A 23,175-nucleotide genomic window follows, 5' to 3' on the forward strand; every position below is an offset into this window, starting at 1 on the left:
GATGAGATGAAAGGATAAAGTGAGAATTTAACAAAAGTCTCAAGGTCGAAAAGAAGAAGTGGGTTTAGAGATCATGTGAAGGTGACAGATCATCCGCTCGCATCACGAGTTTAAGCTGGACTGTATGGAGTAGGATCACCCTTCTTTTATCGTGAGATAAGATAAGAATTGGACCTATCAGAATGCGGGGTTTAGGGGGCTTTTTACAATCGCCTATATCGGCTCTCAAGTTGTAATCATCGTTGATTCTATTATATATGGGCAACTTATATTTTCAATCGCCATTTAAATCTCACATTTCGTTTTCAATCTGTTGATTTCTGTAATATCATTCAACTCGAAGCAGATATAGATCTCTTCAGGGCTTCCAGTCCACGTGACCACTTTAATAACTACAGATTAAATCAAGATCTCAGAATGTGAGACAGAATCATTTGGCATACCATAAGTACTGAATACTACCTAATATTTTGACTGATCTGATCGGGATCATCAAGTATGGATACCCCCTTAGCGTGTGGAGTGGAGAACACTCCTTAGCGTAGGGCGGAGTTAGAGTCAGGAACCCCGAAATAAGCAGATAAGCGTACTAATATTGTCACGTACTTCGTTGATGCATTCCAAATTGTCATGGTCACCCCCATGGATTTAATACTAAAGATTCAATACCAAATTAACTCTCCCAATCTTGCTAGTCTTGTAGCAACGCTGAACACAAAAGAACCATGAAAAACTGCCCCACTAAGCTAGGTCGAGATCCTCTCATTGCAAATATTCTATCCACATCCACCTAGTAGTCATCATCCGAGTGGTGTCGAGAGTGGCGGCTGTGGCTCCGGCTGTGACTGCTGTGACTGCCGTGGCTATGTCCATGATGATGATGGTGGTGATGACCATGCTCATGATGGCCATGCTCATGGTGGCCATGGTGACTGTGGCCACTATGGCCACTGTGCTGACTACGGCCACTATGACTGCTATGCTCACGGTGATCATGTTCATGTCGGCCCGACGAGTGACGACCATGATCCCCCTTGTGATCCTTGACCTTGTTTTGAATCATATTTCCAGCGATAGCCCCACCCAAGGCACCAAGCAGTCCGTGATCCTTCTTATGCCCAAGGTAATAACCAGCCGCACCACCAGCAAGAGTTCCTGCGAAACCACGTTCAGTTCCGGACTCGGCACCACTGCCACGCTGTGCCTCATCTTCAGATCCAGATACATGCACAGACGGCGGGTGAGGGGAGAATCGAGTTTGTTCGGCGGGATGGCCACCACTTTGAAATATCAGATTCGGTATCATATAGTAGACTTTTTGTGTTACTTACTAGTATCCCAGATTTTCACCGCTCTGGGTTGGTCCTGCATTCACTCTCTGGTATTCTGGGCCGGGTGTGTAACTCGGTCCTGGTGTACCTTGGTTGTATGCGCCTGGCTGCGGGGCATACTGATAGTTTGGTTCCTGCAGCGGCTGCGCATGGCCGTATGGTTGCTGGTAGGCATGTTCGCTCGGGTTGTAACCTGGAGGTGTCGAGTACGACGTGTACTGGTTATAAGGGTCTGCCATGTTGGTGAAGATGGTGTAAGAATCTAAAAAGTTTGACGAGGCATCTGACAAACTTCTTATAAGAGCCGGAGAGATTCCGTCTTATGACCGGCTTATGGAGGTACACTACGGTGCGGCTGACCTGACCGCACGACCCTACTGAAACGAACGAATCAAAGAAACACGGGATGAAAGTATCTGTAATTCTGAAAATGAGGTATTGAAAATGAACTAAAAAGGACTAAAATATGTTGATATTGAAATACGTCATAGTCGACAACAAATGACTCGGGGGGGTATGAAAAATAACACTAAATAATCAAAGAAACTGAATCCAATGCAAAGTAGCGCTGACTTCAAATCAGTATTTGCTTGAGAGAAATGAAACAAGGACACAATGCACATCAAGCGAGTGGGTATTGACGCAACAGAAAAATGAAATTCAAAACGAGCGGGGCTGGGGCAGTTGAAAGATGATGTGACCAGCACATACTATCTTCGAGTCCATGTTCCAGAATTGGCAAGTTCATATATAACAGATGTCCACCTAGAAAGAGTCAGGCAGAGTTTACCTCGTGCCATGTCTGTTCCGCTGGGACATCCAATTAACAAGCAGGTCATCAAGTTGATTGTTCATCTCCTTGAGTCGTCTGCTCTCTTCCTTGAAGAGACGGCCTGTAACGGGGTGGTCAGGGCCGGCGGGGGGAATGTTTGATTTGTCATGGACAAGAACATATAGATCGCGTATGTCGTTTTCTTCATCCATGTATGATCTTAGACTGGCATCGCTCCATGTGGGAGTGTCTACCGAAAGGTTATCCGCCGAACCAGGGGTAGTCAAGCTGCCCTTGGTTTCGTGCATGTCGGTTTCAGGGGACGACGGGGGGAAATTGGTGAGCTTGAATTCGCCCGTTGGGAAGAGTCTTTGACTAGACCAGGTGCAAATACCGGGATGTGGCCCTCCACAGGAGAGACATCATCAACGGGTAATTCATGCTCTGATTCAGGTTCATGCTGAGGTTCGGCCTCGGACTCGTGCTGGGGTTCGGGCTGGGGTTCGGGCTGGGGTTCGAGTTCTGGTTCAGGTTCTATTTCGCGAGCAACCAACTTCGGCCCAAACTTTTGGGCAGGAATTGTCACGGAAATTTTTCCATTTTGGAGTCGCTCGGACGATCCATCAGTTGGACCGTGTGGACCTCTCCATTTGGCTTCGCTGGATGGTCGATCGACCGGAGATATCACTTGCTCTCGAGACTCGTGAGTAGTAGTAAAAGACTCTTTCGAGGATCCCTTCGAAGAATCTTGGTAGTTGGAAGGAGATGTCACAGCTCTTCGGGTTTCCTCCAGACTACTACTGTGAGATGTAACTTTCCGAATTGTCTGAGTAGTGTCATAATCTTTTGGTTCTGCTGTGGGAGACGTAGGTGTAATAGGCGTCTGTTGTTGTTTCTGTAGCTTATTACCAGCCTGTCGCGGTGATCTAGCCGTCCGCGATTCAATGGATTCCATGGAGACCTTGGGTTGTGGTGATGCACGGAATGCAGATTGTGTGGGAGACGTCGGCGATGTTGGAGACGTGATAAATTCGTCCCCTTCATCATCCGCAGCCTTGCTTTTCTTGTCCTTCCGCTTGAAAAGACCACTGAGCATCCCTGGTTTCTTGTCTTTGCGTTTCTTGTCATCCTTAGACTTGTCCTGCGGCGGAGATGCCTTATCAGCCTCGAAGCTTCCGCGTCCCTCTTTCCATTCGCTCAACGTGCTATTGCTGGTAGACTCGTCGCGTAGCAAGTTTGGCGTGAGAGAAATCTTCTTCGGCTCTGCGGTGTCGTCCTTGAAGAAAGAATCTGTATTCCGTACAGTACCATTTCTAGACTTTTTGACCGTCGGTTCTGCGTCTGTTTAAAAAAGTTAGCATTCAAGGCGTGCCACAAATTCGGTATCAGCTTACCGTCACTGAAGGGATCTTCGTTTGATCTCCGTCCTTCAGAGCTTGATCTCACCGGCTCGTTCCTTTCTGGAGCATGGACTTCTGGCTGTTCTGCAAGCTTGTTCCCCTTGGGCCGAAGAGGTTCCACAACAATATCCTCATTTTGATCCTGGCCATCGCCCTCCTCTGACTCCACAGTTTCAGTCTCATCATCATTAAAAAAGTCGCCATGTTCAGAGTCGTCCTCATCCGTAGAGTATTCAACATCCGATGCCTCGATATAAGTCGGGGGGGCGAAGTTGACGTTTTTGGTGTTTCGTCTGCGCATGGCTTTCTTTAGAGGGTTTTTGGATTTTTCGGAGTTGTCGCCCAACATAGTCGCAGAGAGCTACTGAGGTTAGACGTCATTCAAGAGGAAGAAGTTGAGGCGGACACATACATCAACATTTCTGTGCTTGTTCAGTCGAGCGAGACGTTCAGTAGGCGTTTCAATGTGCTCTGCCGGGAGATAGCCTAATAATCATTATTAGCATGTCAATCCATTATCTAGTACAGTCAGACGAAAGACTCACCAATGCTCCCATCTTTCACGACGCGGACCAACCACCAATAACTGTTGCTATCATCCAAAAGGACCATTGTATCTCCCTTGGCGGCGTTGGCCTGTCCGTCGACCGTTGCAACAAAATTGTGGAGCGCATAGACAAATTCAAAATCAATGTCCTCTGCTTACTATCAGTCCTTTACGCTCTCCGCACAATATACCCTCTGATACGTACCGTCATCAATAGAAGGAGAGCTAGAGATCTTATCCATCATATCATCGTCAAGATCATCGTCGCCATCGACCAAGTCACTATCCTCATGATCGTACTGTGAATTTTCTTTTATTTCATCTGTTTCTTCGTCCTGGTATTCATCCATTCCGTCCCGGTGTTCAGGGTCATTGTGCATGGGGGGACCATTCTGGGCTTCCGATTGTGACTCTTGGTTGACTGTACGAATGGTTTGTTCCTGATGGGTAGCAGGCCGGCCGCTGCCCAGCGGAACTGATTCTTCGGGGTGTTTGGAATGGTCCTGAGCCGAGGGGGAATCATGGTCTTGTAGATCCATGGTATCTAAGTTTCGTCAGCACTTTGCTCTCAACGCTAAAAACAATGCGCTAGCATACCGGCTCGGATCATCGGAGGTCTCGTCATCTTGCTGTGTCAAAGGAACGTGGAACAGCGGTGAGTGTAATTGACAAGATGTTCAAACAAGGAGTGATTGGATGGTAGTCGTCGATGTTCGAAGTATTGGAAACGGAAGACTGGTGTTGAAAAGAAACCGGCGGGTGTGACCTTTATGACTGTATGGACAATCGGAACCCCACTGAGTCTCCAAGAACTGAACCGGTCACCCTCAAAGAAAGACTGCGCCTTGACAGGGTATAATGTGGGGGGGAGCTTGAAGGGGCTGCAGGTCAGTTGCAGCACGAACGCTATACGCGCACAAAGAGAACAATTACTGCCAGAGCGATATTTATTACAAAAGAGAAATGAAATGAAAGGGCTTAATCAAGAATTTGACATCCCATTCCGAAGTCCCTTGTCCCGAAAGGAGGTGTTTAGGAAAATAGGCGCTCCTTCCGCGCGTTTAATCAAGGGACTTGACCCCCTGAGAGGGAATACCTTATTAGGAAACTAGGGCTTAGGGCAGCTCCATACAGTCAGTGAATTTTGGTCCCGTTATCACCCGATAATCCCGGGTTTCTCCATTTAATAATCGGATCGGCCAATCTCTGACCTCATTTGTACTTCTTGTCTTTCCGCTCTTCTCCGTTTCCTTCATTAACGCAATAATCCCTTAAACCCCAATCTTGATCTTTTGTCGAAACCACTTTTGCCCCGCAAATAATAGCTGTGACGTCTCCACTTTTCTACGCCTATCGCCCCACGTGTGATCTCAACCCCAAAAAAAGTCAGCACGGCGAAATCCTGTACTTATATACTGCCCCAAAACCCGTACTCCAGACTGCAGAGGGTTCTCGTAACCCGACTGCACCCTGTCAACTGGGCTGGCTACTACAAACCACATTCAGCACGGTGCTCTAGAAATGGGTACTGCGCAGAACGAGAGAAGCGGGGCAGCAGGCTTGAGAATTGAGACCTCATTCCGTCAGAGAACAGGATGCAATGGAGAAGATGAGGCAAGGCATACGTCGGCAGCCGATAGTGATGGTATCAAGAGCGACCGCATCAACATAACTCGTGATTACAGCGCGCGTCGTCGCGATACTGATGAAGACCGTAGTAGGTTAAATGATTTTCATTCAACCACGTCGCCCATCTCAGTCCCCCGCTCCGATGGCCGACCTATAGACGATGACGACTATCCTCACAAGCCAGACGAGGTAGATGGATCGCCTTTAGACAGCTATCTTCAGGCACGCCGCCCTTCTATAAGCTTCAACCCTAAGGTTTCTATTGATTCTGGCCATGAATACCCATTGGAGCGGTCTCGAGAGCGGCCCCCACTGAAGTTTGAATCTCGGACTTCTGGCCTCCGAAATGCTCTTTCTCAGGACGACGAGTCATTCCCTAAAAGCCACGGTCCATGGGAATGGAACTCGAAACGAGGTCAGCATGAGCGGGGTATCCCGACCGGATCCTCCCGCGCCCGCTCTGTGGTGAGTCCGATGAATGAGTCAATAGAAGGGCCAACGTCTCTCACTTCGCTTTCAACGGCATCACCGCTCGTTGACGAAGTGAGAACACCACCGGGAAGTAATAAAGATGATTTACTGTCACCAATTTACTTTACTTCTCCCTCTCACCAGTTCTCATCCCCTGTGGAACGCAGTGCCTCCTGGTCAGGAGATGCGTTGACAATATTTGGAAGCAAGCCTCGCAGTTCCACTATGGATCGAAGCAGCAGTCTGCGAAATCCTATGCGCAGTTCACGCCGCTCTACCGCCACATCCAGCGGTAAATCACCGGCCAGCATGTTCCTTTCCATGTGGTCCGGTCAAAATGAAGAGCCTGTTACCCAACCTGACGAGGAAGGCCAAATGGTGGGAACTGACTACGTCCTTGGCAAACAGATTGGCTTTGGAGGCTTCAGTGTTATAAAGGAGGCCTTCAAAGTGGAAGAGCAAGGGCAAGCTAAACGACTGGCCGTCAAGATCGTTAAGAAACAAGTGACAGGCCGCAGTGAGAGTGAAAATGAAGGCGTACAAGCTGAATTTGACCATGAGGTGCGAGTCTGGCGGTATCTTAACCACCCCCACATCTTGACTCTTGATTCGGTTTACGAAACGGATTATGCGACCTTCTGCTTCACAAAGCTTGCCATCGGTGGAAGCCTGTTTGACTTTGTCCGCCAAAACCGTCAGGGCCTTGATACAGCTCTTGCGAAGAAATACTCCTATCAACTAGCATCTGCCGTACGGTATCTCCATGAAGATGCCCGCATCGTTCACCGAGATATCAAACTTGAGAATTGTCTCCTTGATCCTGTCAAACAGCCAGACGGCACGGTATCTTCGACATTGGTGCTCTGCGACTTCGGCATGTCAGAATGGATGGTGACAGATGGTGGCGATGACGGCCCTGATCCATATGATAAAGCTACCGACCGACCGCCACTTAAACAAATGGGCCCGGCAGACTCAAGCACCAGCGTTGCAGGCAGTCTTGAATACGCCTCTCCTGAATTACTTCAATCAACCAATGGATTGATCCATCCTTCGGTTGATGTATGGGCCTTCGGTGTCATTGTCTACACTGTCATCGTAGGCTCTCGACCATTCCAAGACTCGTTCACGCCTCGCGTCCAGTCAAAGATCATGGCGGGAGAATGGAACCGTGACGCCATTTTCGGCGATATCGATGATGAAACCCTTTTGCGAGATCGTCAAGAAGCGCTCGATTTGATCGAAGGCTGTCTTGAAATGGACGTGCGTAAGCGTTGGACTATTCGCGAAATCCTCGACTGTGCCTGGCTTCGTGATATTGCTGCAATCCATGAAGAGAGCTCACCGGAGTCTGCATGGAGCCTTTAAGAGACCTTTGATTTACTAGCACATCTTTCTCACAGTTCTCATTCAATAACTGACAACAGACCCAACTTGGTCCGCCCTTTCTATATATCTCGACTTTCTCCTTCCGGTTACCCCTTTTTCGAGCACTTTTCAGCACTCGCTTTTTTCCGCATTTTGGCATTTCTGGCATTTTGGATCTCTGATACCCTTTCCTTCGGTTTTGCTTTTGGGATCTTTACGGGATACTTTGGGTCAAAACGCATTCTCAGCTGGGAATTGGTATGTATGGCGATATGATGTATTTCACGACGAACAAGCACGGCGTTTCATTTCGGGCATTATCGTTCTGCTTTTGAGCTTCTCATGTACCTTATGCGAACATTGATTTGCTAGTTTCTCTAGTTTCATATCTCCTGCTCCAAAAGTCAAATCAATTCAACTATTAAGCAATAATCTAGAAAATTAGTGTGTACCTAGGTAATTAGTTAATTCGTGCTTCCAATTTTGACGCGCTCTCATTATAATTGAAACTATCAGTGGATTAAGGAAATCTTATTTTATATTTTTAGACAAGCATATCCAAAAAGGCTAGTTATACATATACAAATGCTCGGGCTCAACCAGGCAAGCAACGCAAAAACAGAAACAGAGAATATTGTAGACACAACCTCAACCACATCAAGATTCAATCAGAGTGTATAAACTACCAGACTCTGTTCTCTGGCAGCACCTTCTCCTTCTTGACACCAGCAGCAGACTTACGCTCCTCGGGCGAGCGGAAGAACAGACTGGGACTCTCCATCGGCTTGAGCAGATGAGCCAAGTAACCCCGATGCGCCGGGTCACGGTAATATTCGACATCACGACGATTAGTAGGATCGGGCAAACGATACTTCAGCCCAAGAGACTTCATAATCGTACTCTCGGACGCATCCTCGCCAATCTTATCAGCCAGCAAAAGCTCCTTGGGCGCGCTCTGCGGAGACCATGCCAGTGAGATGAAGGGGTGCGACTCCTTGTGGAGGATGTGCCGGATGGAGCTGGGCGTGTAGAAACGTGTTGTTACGGAACCACCAGCGGCTTCGATAGAGGCGATGGCTGACGCCGAGGCGCGGGATACTACAACGTGGATGGGTTGTTTAAGCGGGTTGGTAGCTCCTTCCGATGCGCCGCCGAGAATCTTAACGCCGTCCTTGACTTTGTGGATGCAGCGGGATTTAGTCAATTCACGGAGTGTAATTGGGCGCTTGGGATCGATGCGCTCCTGATCGATCCATTCTTGGATACGCTCGAGGTTGACGGGCGCCATGTCGACGGAGAAGCTGAACAATTCTTAGTTGGTGTAATTTATAATGTGAGGTTTTGAATAGACATTTGACAGCTCATCAAAATTCTCATAGATCAACCTCAAAAAAAAAAAAAAAAAAGGAAAAAGTAAAGAACAGTACATACGGGTTCTTGCCGCCCCGTTCGCCGGAGACGACGATGTCGGCCGTCTGACCACCATTGAAGCGAGCAGGGACTTTGCCGTGCTGTTTTTGACCCTTGTGGCCACGACCGGAGGTTTTACCCTTACCGGAAGCAGGACCACGACCTCTTCGGATGCGTTTGTTGTATGCGGAGGGATTGTCGGAGAGAGCAGAGAGGATGGAGATTGGGCGGGATTGCTGAACTTGAGGAATTAGGAATGCCAGAGGTGATGATTGTTGGAATGGACGAGCAACGAATTGCTGTAGCTGCATAGGCAGCCCCAAAAGTCTGGGCGGCATGGTAATGGGCTGGTAAGTGTCCACAGGTATCGAGATACAGTGGACGGAGATCTTTTGATGTCGGACGGAAAAATATAGGGCCGTCTATTCATCACGTGATTTAGTATACATATTAACCAAAAATCGACCATCTGATTCAAATCTTGACGAAACTGCAATTTCTATCTAAAGAGTAATATTCACTAGACATTCCAGGTGGAGCTTATAGAGGTATTGCAAACATGCCCGTATTTCCTTCGACAATACAATACTAGAGAGAAATCTATGACCACTGAATATCCTTTGCCATTGGTCACCGTTTCATATTTACTGTTTTTTTTATTGGGTCCCTAGATTGACCTAACCTTACCCTAGTCTTGGTCAATGGTCATAGAACGAATGATTCGCTGACTCAGTAATGTAAAGAAGGTTTTGATATGTAAAAACTCCCAAAGTTCCTCTCTAATCTGAAGACCTGCAATTATTAATGCCTCTGTTTCCAAGATTGTCCACGAGTATGACCTAGTAGGTAGCATAGGAAGCTTTCAGCCGGGGTAGGGTACTTATCCCTGGCTTCTAGAGTTTCGACCCAATATCAACATTGAACGTACAAGGTAACTCAAAATATTTATCATGGACTTTGCGGCGACGAATAAGCGTTCAAGAATCCAGAAGCCACCTTACCTACATATGTAGGTATGTATGTACTATGTAGAGATCTTCAATGATATTGAATCTCTTAATTGCCCGATTGGAAAGAGTCGAATGACCAACAGGCACTACCTAAGTATAGATGAATGAGTTGGTGAATTTTGGCTCTTCAGTATGCCTCTTCAATCAAAAGAGCTTTTCTCAGAATTGACTGCCTCTTCTCAAACTTATTAGAATAGAGTCTGCTGACGGCTCATACAGAATGTGTCCAGGTTTTGTGGAAGGCGTTTATAAGTCCATAGATAATTTGACCAAAGGACTAGGATAGTGGAGAAGTTCGGGTCTGTGCCGATTCGGTAATATAAAATCCCTTGTCGTTCCGGAAACCCAATCAAAATATTCTGTCTATTCTCAAATACCCACCATGCCACCAATTCGTTCCAAAGAAAAAGAGAAAGAAAAAAGCAACAGAAATCTATCAATCATGAGGGCCGTATAGAACTGGCTATTGAACTATAAAAAATGGCAGATCTCCCTCAGTCTTAGCTGTTGCGCGTTCGTTCACTGTTGCAAAGTCAACCCTCTATGATCGTATAAGCGGGATTGAAAATTAGGCTAAGAAACGACCATCGGGTCTTAATTTTACTCCTCTTGAAGCACGTTATAGGGAATATTGGGGGTAATCTCTATGGACGAGAGAGATGCAGCTTCCATCTTGTCTATGTTGAGAGATATGGCCAGTCTTTAACTCCGATCATAATCTTCAACTATTGCTGTAACCACCTCTTCTATAGGCAAAAACTGGCCATTATAATTCATTAAACGCCGTCCTGATCCAAAAAAATGTTTCTCTCGGAAGCATGATTATAAGAGGGCACTTTCAGAGGATCCTAGAATTATCAAGCCATAGTTTGAATTAGTTGGGGGGAAAAACAATCCAACAATATGGTATCAAATTAGACAATATCTTCAATTTGACAAATCTTGATTCGCGAGATAAATGCAACTCAAGAATTGTTTCAAGTTTACCTCTGCTAAACCTTGGAATACTATAGCTCTTTCTAATCTAACTAGCTAGGTACCTAGGTAGGAATCTTCAATCACGAACAGATCACTAATGTTAAATATATAATGGATGGTTATGTTAACCATATTACCCCTACATTCGACCACTTATACGAAGAACATGATGTTATCTCTATTTATATACCTCTATATATCGCATCTCTTATAGCCATTTGGTATAGGCTGTTTTGTAGTTTTGAAGCATCTATATAGAGAGAAGGTGGCAATCTGAGACCTAACATTGATTCGATTGAATCATCATCATATTTTTCTACATGATCAATATAGTCCTTTAGAAAAGTGGATCAAAAAATATCAAAAAAATGGGCAGCGTGAAAGAAGCATCGGGACTGTCTATAAAGGTAGTCTAGGAAGTTTAGAAGATATTTATGAAGCGGTTGTTGAAGAGATTGGTGGTAAAGAGGTTTATCTGACACAGAAGCTGGTGTAGAAGCTATGATTGAGCCTTTACTCTCAATTATACCTATTATTTGGTATCAGATGGGTTGTTCTGGATATGTTAAGAAAGTTTATCCAGATACTAAATAACCTGATCGAGTCGTTTATCCAAATTTACTTTATTTTGTGCTTTTAAATCGCGATTTTTTTTTAAAAATGTAAATTTTGACATTTGACCATGTCCCATTACATAAGCAATATTTGACTAGCTTTCCGTGGTTCGTATCACGCATTCTGAGCACTAAGACTGAAGCTAACCTTTTGACATCTATACAAACCTTAGAATCAACTTGGAAAGAGCCTCAACCTTGCCTCGGAGAAAGAAAAATGGACTGGTTACTCGGGAGAGTAGTTAGTTACCGATTTGTTACTCAAAGGTTCAGGTTCTGGCACTTGAAAAGGCTGTACATCCATCTGTATCAAGCAGGTAGTGGGTAATCTAAATATTCTACCTTTCAAGCTCTCTATATCAGTTGTACTTATTTACCCAATGCCTATTTGTTTTGCACAGGAGATGTACACAACCTTTCCAATCATTGAGATGGTAACACATGAACTTTGGAAAACTCCAAGGCTTTTGCAGACTCGAGGTCCTTCATTGCATAAATGAAATGCATCTGAACTTCAATGTTGATATTCCCAAGGTCACCCAATCCACGACAACCAAAAAATCACTCGTAGCCCTACAGGGAAACCTTGGGAACCCCCAAGGACCCTACTTAATGACAGTTTCCTCTTCCAGGATCTATATGCAGACGTAGGCATATGGAGACTACCTACCTCGGTGCAGAGTGGTGAATACCAAGTTTTATGCATTCCAAAATCACAGCGGGTAACAATCCAAATCTCAAAGAAGCAAACCTTGTAGAATTCATCTGATATGGATGAAACTTCGGAAAAACGACACATCTATACCCAGGTAATTGGAAGCAGCCCCACCACACCCCCAAGACCTACGTGAGAAGATGGATATTCTCAAAGAATTCCATTCAGTCTTGTACAACCAGGATCTAACTTCTGATGTATCATATTCCAAGAATGAAAGGGAAATCCCCCGACCTGCAGAAACCGACCAATTCAAAACATAGCGGTCAGCTTTCCCATTCATGCACAGAGTCTAGGACTAGAAGCAAGGCTAGAAGCTACAGTACATTTTAAGGTAAGGAAGCTGACAGGCCTGACATTGACTGCCTCGATTACGTGGAGAACGGGGGGTACTGACCAGCAAACTCGTGCGTTGTACAGGGAGAAGTAAACGCGGGGCCTCTGGGCAATCCATACTCGATCCGATCCTGAGAATTGGTGAAATGTATCGGCGACACCGCGGAGTCAACTGTGCTCCAATACTGATCCTTTCCAAGATTCAATTCAATGTTCCGGGTTTATGCTTTGTGCTTTGCTATCTGTACTGTCTGGGCTCCCTTACCAAGATTGGAAAGTTGTCAGGTTTGAATTGCTTGGGCGTGTGGGGTTGTGCATTTGTTTGTGCTACAGGTCGACTTACTGATGTAAAATTCAGGTTTTGGGTGTGGGGGTCGGAGCCGATGTTGTGGATATTGAGGCTGCAAGTCGAAACTGAGACTTCAGGAGTGATATGAGAATGTTCTGATTGTGAAGGTTGGATTTCAATTGATGTGTCTAACGTTCCGAGGTTGAAAAGATGATAGGTCTAGGTGCCTAGATACCTCACTGTTTCATGTGTCCTTATATTTGAAATATGGATAATTGAGAGCATGGCTTGGTGGCCTATTTCAGGTCAGATAATGTATTCGAGGTGTTTTACATTGGATGTAGATGTTATTGATTAAAGTGCTTCATTGAACAACTGCTGAGAGAATACTGCTGCCAACTGTCGGTCTTTATATCGGGTATGATTGCACATAGACATGAATTGAGATGGCTGTGGTCGACTGATTTCATATCAGAACCTTTATCCTATTCAGTGAAGTCAACCAGTGAACTTGGGTGATAAGAAGTAAAAAACATCAACTAGCTTGGTCAGTGAATCCACACTATTTGATTAGTATCCATCCCAAGTCAAAATCAAAATACAATGCATTGAAATCCATAGCTCGGCTGCGATGATCAGAAATTTTAGCAACAAGCCGAATAGTAAGCAGCCATGGAGCACGGGTGCTCACTTCCTATCCAAGTAGGCAAGAAAACAGTCGATTGATGCATGAAAGGCTCCAGTAATATCCCATATATAGAAGCTTTATCCATGTTCAAAGGTTGATCAGAAAGCCACGACGAAAAAGAACAAGCCAGAACTTCACCCCAGACAGCTTCTTTGTCCACTACCCGGCCGAGACTGTGTACTCCATGAGAACGAGTACACCCGGTATTCAGCCTCAAGCTAACAAAGGTAACTCAGCCTAGCACCTTAGCAGCTAATCAAGCCCAATGTTTTTTGCACTGTTTCACAAGCATGCAAGAAGCAAAGAGATTCAAATATAGCCAAACGGGGCTGAATTTGCAGCAAGGACAAGCAGGACGAAAGAAAAAGAAGGGGATAGAATTAGTAACGGCATCGCGAAGTAGTTGTCTAGTCGAACATTACAAAGGAGAAAGCCTAGACCTTTTTAGGCCCCTCCTGAGGAGCAGTTGGGTTTTCGCAAAGTGGCACAATGACCAAATTCCAATCACAATCACAACCAAACTCGAATTCGGTATCCGCGGAGATAGATGAATCGAGGAAGAGGGGAGTGGAAAAGAGAAGCCGCGCGCGCTTGCCGAGGGGTTACGCTCAGGGCGTTAAATGCCCCCATTTATATAAGGGGATTAATTGGGGATCTATCCGATCACCAGAGTGAGTCTCATGACTGGTTAAGTCTGGCTTGGATGCAAGCATACATTAAGGGGTGGGGGGCAAAGAGGACGGTCTGAACATTGATCAGCCACGACTCAAAGTTCAACTCAAATTAAGTCTTCGAGACAGAAGAGTGAAGCTGAACGATTGGAGATCAGGTTGGGTTTCTATAACCAAATGATTCTGTTATTTGGTTCTTTCCGTGAACGCCGGTTCGCTCGTAAACTTCCATAACTCTACGAAGATACCTAGGTAGTTAGCAGTCGGGACCACTTCTCTTTACCCTTTGTGACCGGAATTAAGGAAGGAAATAGGGGATCGAGCGTATCTTTGATGTCCATGACATCGACTTCATTCATCAAACCGCGGTCCAGATTGGCAGAGTCCAGATCGCCACGTTCAAACGTCAACGTCAACTAGATGACTCACAATATGCAGGCTATGCAGGCGATCGGGGTCCGTTTTTATTTTCTTGTTGGGATGGGAATTGTCAGCAGTACGCCCGTTGTGGCTGGCTCATAGCACGAATCGGATAGTCGCCTCTTTGTTGTTCATCGAGACTCAATAGGTGCATCTCACATATGACAATCCATAATCCATAATTTAGTGCTGAACCTTAGAAAATACGGACAGCACCGGATTGCTCAACGGAATCTTCCTCATCATGGAATCGTGATGATGAGACCCGCTTCCAACGCTCGGTTAGAAACGAGGCTAAGTCCGGGTTTGTACCTGGCATTTCACCAGTCTCTTACTCCACAGATATCATTTGTTGCACGGAACCGATTAGTGTCGGAAGTAAGTAGCTTTCACTGGCGATACCGGATATGGACGGAGAGGGGAATGTGATCCTGCTGGTTCATGCATTTAGGAATTGAAAAAGTGCATAAACTTGGGTCTGGCTTGACTCCACAGAGTACAGTAAGTAGGATGAGCAAGCAGAATAGTTCTAGATTCCAAGTTCCAAGTTTCAATCTGTCATACGGAGTATATTTTCAATATTTATTTATTTTCTTTGCTCCATGTTTATTCCCAGATTCCAGGATTTGCTATAAACTAGCACATTAAATGCTAGTTAAACCCGCCACCCATTCATACTACATGTAATATACCGACTATTTTTGCTCTAGACGAGTCTAATCTTAGGTCACTGCCTGAGACAAGGTCTACGTAAGACCCCACAGTAACTATATACAGTATCTGTTGATCACCAAAGATATACTTTCCATCGAACTGGGTCACCTGGGCACTAGCTGATGATGGAACTATCAACGAACCAGTTTCCATCCCTGGAAGATTCCAAGTTCCTCCTCTACTTCATACAGACAATCTTGGAATGTAATGAGACTTGGAAACTCAAAAAGGAAACAGTGGACATTGACCAAATACGGAGTAAATTCACGCTATGTGGGTTGCTATCTCCAAGGCTGTGGTGCTTTGGGCGCCTTTTGACCTTTTCGACATTTTGCTTTCCCACCTTTCCCATTTCCATTACCCAGAACTAGTAATATCAAATCTCAACTATTTACTACCTGGATACTATATTTTGTGATTTCATCGTCCAAAACCTTCGTCTAGACTGATGATCTGACCTGATTTAGCCTCCACAAGCCATACTCCCCCCTTTTTGTGCCCCCTTCTTCTCGGCACCCCCACCTGAGCCTGAGCGCCTGTTCACAGTAGCACTTGGGCGTTGCCCAGGTGCCCTTAGCTTTTTCAAGTGAACACCAACCCCTTTGTCTTAATTCCTGTGCCGTAGTCATGTCTCATCAATATGCCCTGTCGAGACGGTCAAAGGTTCAAAGGACCTGGGCACGGAATTACGAAGATCGTGAGATCATGTCATTTGACCATTATCATTGGCACTAGGACCCCTGGTCCTAGATAACCCACTCATTTGGTGGCAGAACCTGTAACAAGTTCATTGCATACTTCGGTCCATGGGTGAATTTGTTAGGCAAGTGATCTCCGGGGAAGTCGACCTGAATACCCGGGCGTAATTCGGGCAAGGATATAACATCCAGTGTCTATAGTCCATTAGTCCAGCCGGCATAGCCAAGTGGAAGTGCAAGAGAAATCCGAGGCCAGGGTGGAGGCAATGATCTATTATCGTGGTTGGTACAGAGAGTAAAAGCTTTAACTAGGCTACCATGGGTCGTGCAATGGATTAGGGCCCAGAACAAAGCAATGTGATATCGAACCATCTATCCTTGTGCTTAGTTTCTGTAGTGAAAAAAAAGTGATTGTTTCGAGAAAAAAAAAAAAAAAAAAAAAAGAAAAATGCAAGGAGCTCTGGAAGGAAAGCGGCAAGGCTATAATGAGTAAACTATAGGACATATTGGACGGCTCGCAAATTTTCATTGAAGATGCATGAGATAAGTTACCCTTCCTTTTTTCCCCACTTGATTTTGTTTTTCTTGTCCCAGGGTTACGGTAAGAAGTTTGAAAAAAGAAGAAAAAAATGAGACTTGACCGGCGTAAACGGAACGAAGGTCATCCGGGAAAATCGGGATTGATCGACTTGACCGTTAACAGTTGATTGAAAACTAATAAAATAAAATAGAATAAAACCTTGTAGTCCATCAATGATAGATCAACCAATCAAAGGGTGATAATACGCCCAATTTCTACCTAGTTACCTGGAATATCAGGTACGGGAATACGGAGTAAGAGTATAGAGAAGAGTAGGCCAAAGAGGTCCTTCCCATTTCCCATTTCCGCCCCCCGTTAGTGTTGTCGAAGAGCGAAGTTCGGATGACTTCCATGATAGGTGAGTATCCCGCAGACAAAGACATAATGGGCCCTCCAGTATCATTCACTTTTCACCGTGGCGGCCGCGGTCAGCCTGCATGCGCCAATAGTCATAGAACCCAAGGTAAAAATAATTATATGATCATTTCGTTATTATTGTGTAGAATTTGTGGAATTTGTTGAATTGGAATTTGTCCTTGTTGGAAGTACGAAGTATACGACACAATAACAGGGGGTAGATTTTAGTTGAACCCCTTCAATCTCCATCATTGACATCGTACGAAGTAAATACTTGAGGTCGTACAGTTCTACCCAATTACTCAATTACCCATTATCTATTCCCCAGGAGGATTCTGCGACTGTGTGGAGCAATATTTCCAGGTTTCCAAGGAGTTGGGGCGGTTAGGGAATAATCTTTCCATAGACTGCCGCAACCGGGACTAAAGTCGTGGCAACGAGAGAAGGGGGGGGAATGAAGGAGGGAGGGAATTTGGGTGTGTCCATTTTTAATTATTTTAATTTGTCCCCACTGCGACGACGGAGAGAGAGGACGTGCGAGTCGGCTTCATAATGAAAAAAAGAGGGGTGATCAGAGTCAGCTTTGCAGATCGGGGAATAGAAGAAAACGGAGTTCAACAGAAAACGGAGTACAGAGCACGGAGAAGTAGAGTGAAAATACTGCTAATGTTTAGCGGGTGGAATGGGCGAAATCCGGTCAACCAATGCAACCGAGTCCGTATGACGGTAACAAGTCTCGTGTTATGGCAATAGATCGTCTACCTGAGGACCCCCAATGACACGGTATTTCTGTGGCCCACCCACTTCCACTTCATCTGGGGTTCTGGAAACGAAGAGAAAGAGGAGATACGGAAAAGGTAAGTTATCCACCGTGGCGATGTATAAGAGCACGTGACTGTGCCCTAAGGACGAGAACGACAATTTGTTTCAGAGTTGAAGCCTGAAGTGGCCTGATACTGATTACTAGTCAGAGTGGTTCGTGAGAGTCGCGTTCCATTCATCCATTCATACGCGTCAAACTCCAATTTACCCAATTTGACCTAATTGAGAAAAATCCACTTGAGCCGGGCAAATGAGGTGTGATAATGCGACATCCGAGAATCCTAGGCTTTACCAGTTCAAAACAGGGGGTTGATTTTTATTTTCATGTTTAATTTTTATTTTATTTTTTTCTTAGGGCTCCATCAATAGGGCCAATATACGAACAACGCCAAAAGTCCGGTCTTACCAAGCGCTTGGGTAAAGCAAATAAGTACGAAGGTCCGTGGACGAATGAGATTGTGTCAAATGCTCAATGTCCATGATGGAAAAGGAGACTAGACCCAAACAAGATAGTACTATAGTAAGTACAATGGAGACAAAAGATGAAAACGATGATGAGTAGGTTTTGGAAAAGTTAGACTTGAGTGTTGAATGGTAGTGCCCAGGTGGATAATTGGGTATTGGAGCACAAAGTATGGGATTAACGGAGATAGAAGATACGATTACTAGTATTGTAGTAAGGAGGGAGAGAAGCTGGAAGAGGCAAAAGAGGTGAATACAATCCAATCAAAAGAGTCAGCGGCTAACAACCGGTCGGGGAGTACGCGATTAGTCACGCTGGTAACGGTGTCATGATTATTGTAAATACCCAGTTTATTAGCATCTCTCTATTAAGTATTCAGTATTCAGCCACTCATTCCACTGGAGGCGGCTGGTTCGGATTACATGAGACTATGAGTGGATCCTCGCATCCTGGAATTCTCAAGCAACCGGACCACTTATGCCGTACCAATAATCTATCTTTTAGTTACCTTGTTTTGTTGTTCTCTTCTCCAGGGAGACCCTTCATGGTCTTATGTATTATTGCCCCACTGGAACATTGATCGTCTCTCTGAGCAGGGGTTGAACACACGCCAGCCCCCATTCTTTTTTCTCCATTTACAGTGTCATTTCATTACTATCTCATTTACCATTCCTTTATTAATAGATTGTAATTGTAGTGATTAATGATCCTAAGGTGTTCCCAATCCCAAACCTAATCCCTTTGCAGATTAGGGCTAATTATGTAATTTATTGGTATTATTGGTTTTGTATTGTACATTGGGCCGTTGCCAGCTGAGTCCAGGACTGATTATTGGATCTGATATGGGTCCTGAACTTCTAAAAATCACTAGACTCTCTCCATGGATCTTGGTTATTTATGTATGTTTGGGTATTAGTTTGTTTGCTAGTATTTTAATTATCCCCTTCCTTTCTCTCCCTCTCTACCTCCGCCCTACTCCGTCTAGGCTGAGCGCGGGAACTGTAAACATTATGCGACGTACCCTTTCTAGGCCTGCATCCACATTGTGGCTCTGACATCAACCGGTATTCTGTATTGAATACTCCAATTTTATTTTATTTTTATTTTTTTCATTTTTTCATTTTTTTTTCCTTTTGCTTAGAGACAATCAAATCTAGATGGATCCCCCCAAACGAGCCCAGAAAGGAGGATCAACCCTCTGGCCCTGCGTCCGGGTCAAACTCTAGATACCTTCGCCGGATGGGTCAACCTACCCTGGGTCTCTTTTGGTCTCTTTTTAGTGGACTTGGGTCTTTTTGTGGTAATATGGATATGATGCCTTGACTTCCATTCCTATTTTATTCCTCTTTTATAATTCCCTTTTATTCCCTTTTATTTTCCGGCCCGTGAACGTTCCTTTTATGGATTTATTTTTGCTTTTAAATTCTTTTTATTTTATCTACACTTTACTTCACTGGAACCGTTCTTATATGGTTGGCTGTTTCCTTATGCATCATTCTTTGGCAACGTCCAACTTCTCTTTCACCTCTCATTGACTCTACACTTTCCTTCGATATAGATCCTTGAGTGTCTCGTGCTTTCATTGACTTCAATTGGCTCCATTTCTCCACCGTCATTTCCACTTTTAGCTGTTGCCTTTACCTCATACTTATCAAAGCCCTCCCAACCCGAGATCTCTTATAAGGATCGTGGTAAACAGGATATGGATCATTGAAATACCCTCGGCTTGCTTTTCTGCTTGTCGAACATTGCAACCTGCAAACAAATCCACCCCTCATAAAACTGCCTGAATCCGACCCCCCCACCCTACATGTGTCGACCTTCTCAACCTTCTATACTTCCCTCCCTATGTCTTCAGCAACATTCTCACAACCTTCCTCGATCCTGGGCCACTTCCATCGTTCGAACGACTTAATCTCTCCAGTAGACCGTCCATACAACTCTACTTTTGACACCGGCGCCTGCTGGACTGCTCCCTTCCGGGACGGTCTACCTACTCCCCCGCACGATATGGCTGGTCCCAGCTCTGCAGCTATAGCTAGGTACCGTGACTTGGGATTGCCTAGCATCTGGAGGAAATCCAATGTGTCTGACAATCATGCACGACCTCACTTGGATTCTGCTTCGTCTTCAATGGTACATACTATGAAGCCAGAGATTCACCGGGTGGTGAAGTCCGATAATACCCCTGCCTCAGAGTCTGTGCACAAGAAATCCATCAGTGGCTCACAGTTGCGCATTCCTTCGACTATTAATAATAGCAAGAGCAGTCTGGCTGAATTTGCAGCCCAGGTTCGTGGAAATCATTTACAAGATCATATGGGAAAGATTACTGAGAGTTCTATCTAGATGACTTGTCTGTTCTGGTTTGAAAAGACGTCGAAATTACAATCCATCGAAAACCGATCTCATCCTGTGCCATTTCCTCTCGGTCCTGGAGCGATTCCTACCCCGGGTTTCCAAAAATGGGTGTCAAGCATTCTCTCCACCACACAAGTCAGCCAGAATGTTATCCTCCTTGCTCTTCTCTTCATCTACCGACTCAAGAAGTTCAATGCTGGTGTCAAGGGCAAGAAGGGCAGTGAATACCGGTTGATGACGGTCGCCTTGATGCTCGGCAATAAATGTGAGTTTCCTTATCGTGACACCGCCTTTCTTCCCGAGAGAGGTCTGATTGGCTATATAATGCTGACTTATCCACAGTCCTCGACGATAACACATACACCAATAAGACTTGGGCCGAGGTCTCTGGAATTGCCGTGCAGGAGATCCACGTCATGGAGGTTGAGTTTCTCAGCAACATTCGCTACGACCTGTTCTGCTCGGAGGCCGAATGGTCACGGTGGCACACCAAACTGGGCCTGTTTGGTGATTACTTCAACGAGGCCTCGATGATTACTTTGGAGGATCACTCGATTCCCCATGTCTCACCTCATCGATTATTGCCGCCATCGCCCCCATCTAAGTTGCCGTCCCCACCAACCGATGTGTTTCGACCACAGTCTCAGCCCAACTGGTATATGCCTGTTCCAGGACTGCCATATCCTGTCCCTGCACAATTGGGTGACGTGCCAATGGTTCCCCGCAAGCGAAGCCGCGATGATGAGACTGAGACGCAACCCTCCAAGCGAGTGGCACACACGGTGCAAAACCCTGCTACTGCCCCACCTCACTTGGCCATTCCTAATCTGCCGCCTGTTCTGACACCGACATCTGTCGCCCCAGGACCAGTGGCAGGGACCTCACGCCTCCCTCTCCCCAGTCTTCCGCCTTCAAACTCAATTCCTCAGACAATCCCCTCCACTCCTGCCTCTCAACTACCTGCACCTCCCACCATTCCCGCTGTCTATAACCGACCTGCCAACTGGACGCAGCAGATACCTGCGGGCCCACTGCCTCCGGTAGCGTCTGGCATCTATAATTCCGCTCTATCGGACCTGGCTCGTTATCATCATAGTCCATTCGGGGTGACGACTTCGACTGTTTCACCTGCGGTGTCGGCCTATTCCGTCCACACACCCCAGACCCAGACTCAACTTTCTCCATCCTTCTTTCTCGCCAACCGCAACTCCCCCTACAGGCCCGTTCGCTCGGTCCACACTCTCCTCATTCCGCCCCCTTCCACGTCGATGCAACAACAGCGTAGTGTGCCATTTGATCACATGCATTACCAGCCTCTGAGCAAAGGTGCCACTGACCGCAAGACCGGCCTGCTGCCATACATCCACCCAGACGCATGGAATCAGGGTTCCTTCCACTCTTTCTACACACCTTCCCAGACCTTTTCTGGCTGAACATCTGAACTCCGTCAGACCGTTTTTCTCTTTTTGACGAAGTCACCGCCTTATTACGACTCTTCTCGATGAACAAACCGAATCAAAAACCCTGAATTCAAAAATCAACTTCTTTGCTGTACATCTTTTCAACCAATTATTACCGTCCATCGCGATCTCATCTCATGCGGAATACTCGTTCATGACCTTTTGATGCATTCCCTCCGGCGTTATATCGAACACTAAAGGGTTCTTCTTCTTGCCTTCACCTACATGCGGATGGCTAAGGCGTTTATCATCGGTATCTTTCACTTTATCTTTGACGCATTGGATTATTGTCGTCGCTGCATTTTGCATTATTCGGCGTTTTTACCTGGTAGACTTATGTCTACCTTCTGAAGAAATTTAATATCTTCAACACCATCTTATCATCACCATATATGTAACTCCTATAGTAGAATAAATGCTCATACTGAGATTTCAATTGAACATCTTCTGACAAAAATCCAGTTCCTCATTAGAGCGGTCGTTAGGCCATCCACACTAGCTTGCTACATCATACCAACGGAAGTGGATGCTTCGGCAGTTCGGCCTAGCTGTCTTTCTCACCGGCCGAACTATTCGGGTCAAGCTTGAAAGTTCTAATACAAAGTAGATTGTGCATTTGTGTGGATCGGAATCCTTCCCCAGATTCTGATTCTTCATATCCTCCGCATCTTAACTCCAAGTCAGACTTGGAACCTCTAAGTTTAATGAGTGTTACGGGCAGCGCAACAATTAAGGAGATAGGTACAAGGCTCGTATTTATAGAAGAAGACATCAAGAATAGAAAATAACAATCGGAGACACTTTCTCCTCACCGGGAATTTAAAATCCCCTCAAGTCTCTGGGTTGGCCGAATTTTTTTATCCGCTATTGACTTAGGGCTGAGAAAGCTCTCACTATCAAAGCCGTCTACACAAGGAACCAAAGTGCTAGTAGAATAAAACAGAAACCAATTGGATCAAGGCAGAGAAGAGTAAGATTCAAATTGAGATTTATCAAATAATAGTAATGAGAAGACAGAGAATACGATGATGAAAATATGGCAGAATTAAGCCGCCTACACCGATTCGCCCA

At 45.5% G+C, this 23,175-nt stretch overlaps 5 protein-coding genes across 5 annotated transcripts; 2 read left to right on the top strand and 3 right to left on the bottom strand.

The window, feature by feature from the left end:
* Nucleotides 1-762: 762 nt before the first annotated feature.
* N7495_002565 (uncharacterized protein) lies at nucleotides 763-1,570 on the bottom strand (the record flags this gene model as incomplete). The annotated part of the gene is made up of 3 exons (XM_057205234.1): nucleotides 763-941; nucleotides 988-1,280; nucleotides 1,332-1,570. 3 exons carry the CDS (start codon nucleotides 1,568-1,570, stop codon nucleotides 763-765), a joined length of 711 nt encoding a protein of 236 aa, XP_057065841.1.
* Nucleotides 1,571-2,123: 553 nt separating this feature from the next.
* Nucleotides 2,124-4,675, bottom strand: N7495_002566 (SH3 domain-containing protein; the record flags this gene model as incomplete). Its single annotated transcript, XM_057205235.1, has 7 exons — nucleotides 2,124-2,447; nucleotides 2,498-3,444; nucleotides 3,498-3,864; nucleotides 3,916-3,989; nucleotides 4,049-4,201; nucleotides 4,256-4,594; nucleotides 4,648-4,675. Coding segments are annotated over 7 exons (2,232 nt in total), but the record flags the coding sequence as incomplete, so codon positions are not given.
* An 896-nt stretch (nucleotides 4,676-5,571) lies between these two features.
* N7495_002567 (serine/threonine-protein kinase) lies at nucleotides 5,572-7,518 on the top strand (the record flags this gene model as incomplete). Its single annotated transcript, XM_057205236.1, has 1 exon — nucleotides 5,572-7,518. The coding sequence occupies one exon, from the start codon at nucleotides 5,572-5,574 to the stop codon at nucleotides 7,516-7,518; it is 1,947 nt and encodes a 648-aa protein (XP_057065843.1).
* A 682-nt stretch (nucleotides 7,519-8,200) lies between these two features.
* On the bottom strand, nucleotides 8,201-9,266 carry N7495_002568 (mitochondrial 54S ribosomal protein uL15m; the record flags this gene model as incomplete). Its single annotated transcript, XM_057205237.1, has 2 exons — nucleotides 8,201-8,819; nucleotides 8,950-9,266. 2 exons carry the CDS (start codon nucleotides 9,264-9,266, stop codon nucleotides 8,201-8,203), a joined length of 936 nt encoding a protein of 311 aa, XP_057065844.1.
* Nucleotides 9,267-20,209: 10,943 nt separating this feature from the next.
* N7495_002569 (uncharacterized protein) lies at nucleotides 20,210-22,077 on the top strand (the record flags this gene model as incomplete). Its single annotated transcript, XM_057205238.1, has 3 exons — nucleotides 20,210-20,575; nucleotides 20,633-20,909; nucleotides 20,987-22,077. Coding segments are annotated over 3 exons (1,734 nt in total), but the record flags the coding sequence as incomplete, so codon positions are not given.
* Nucleotides 22,078-23,175: the final 1,098 nt, after the last annotated feature.

The sequence above is a fragment of the Penicillium taxi genome, assembly GCF_028828555.1.
Source record: "Penicillium taxi strain IBT 34144 chromosome Unknown utg000002l_segment0_segment0, whole genome shotgun sequence".
NCBI classification, from domain to species: Eukaryota; Fungi; Ascomycota; class Eurotiomycetes; order Eurotiales; family Aspergillaceae; genus Penicillium; species Penicillium taxi.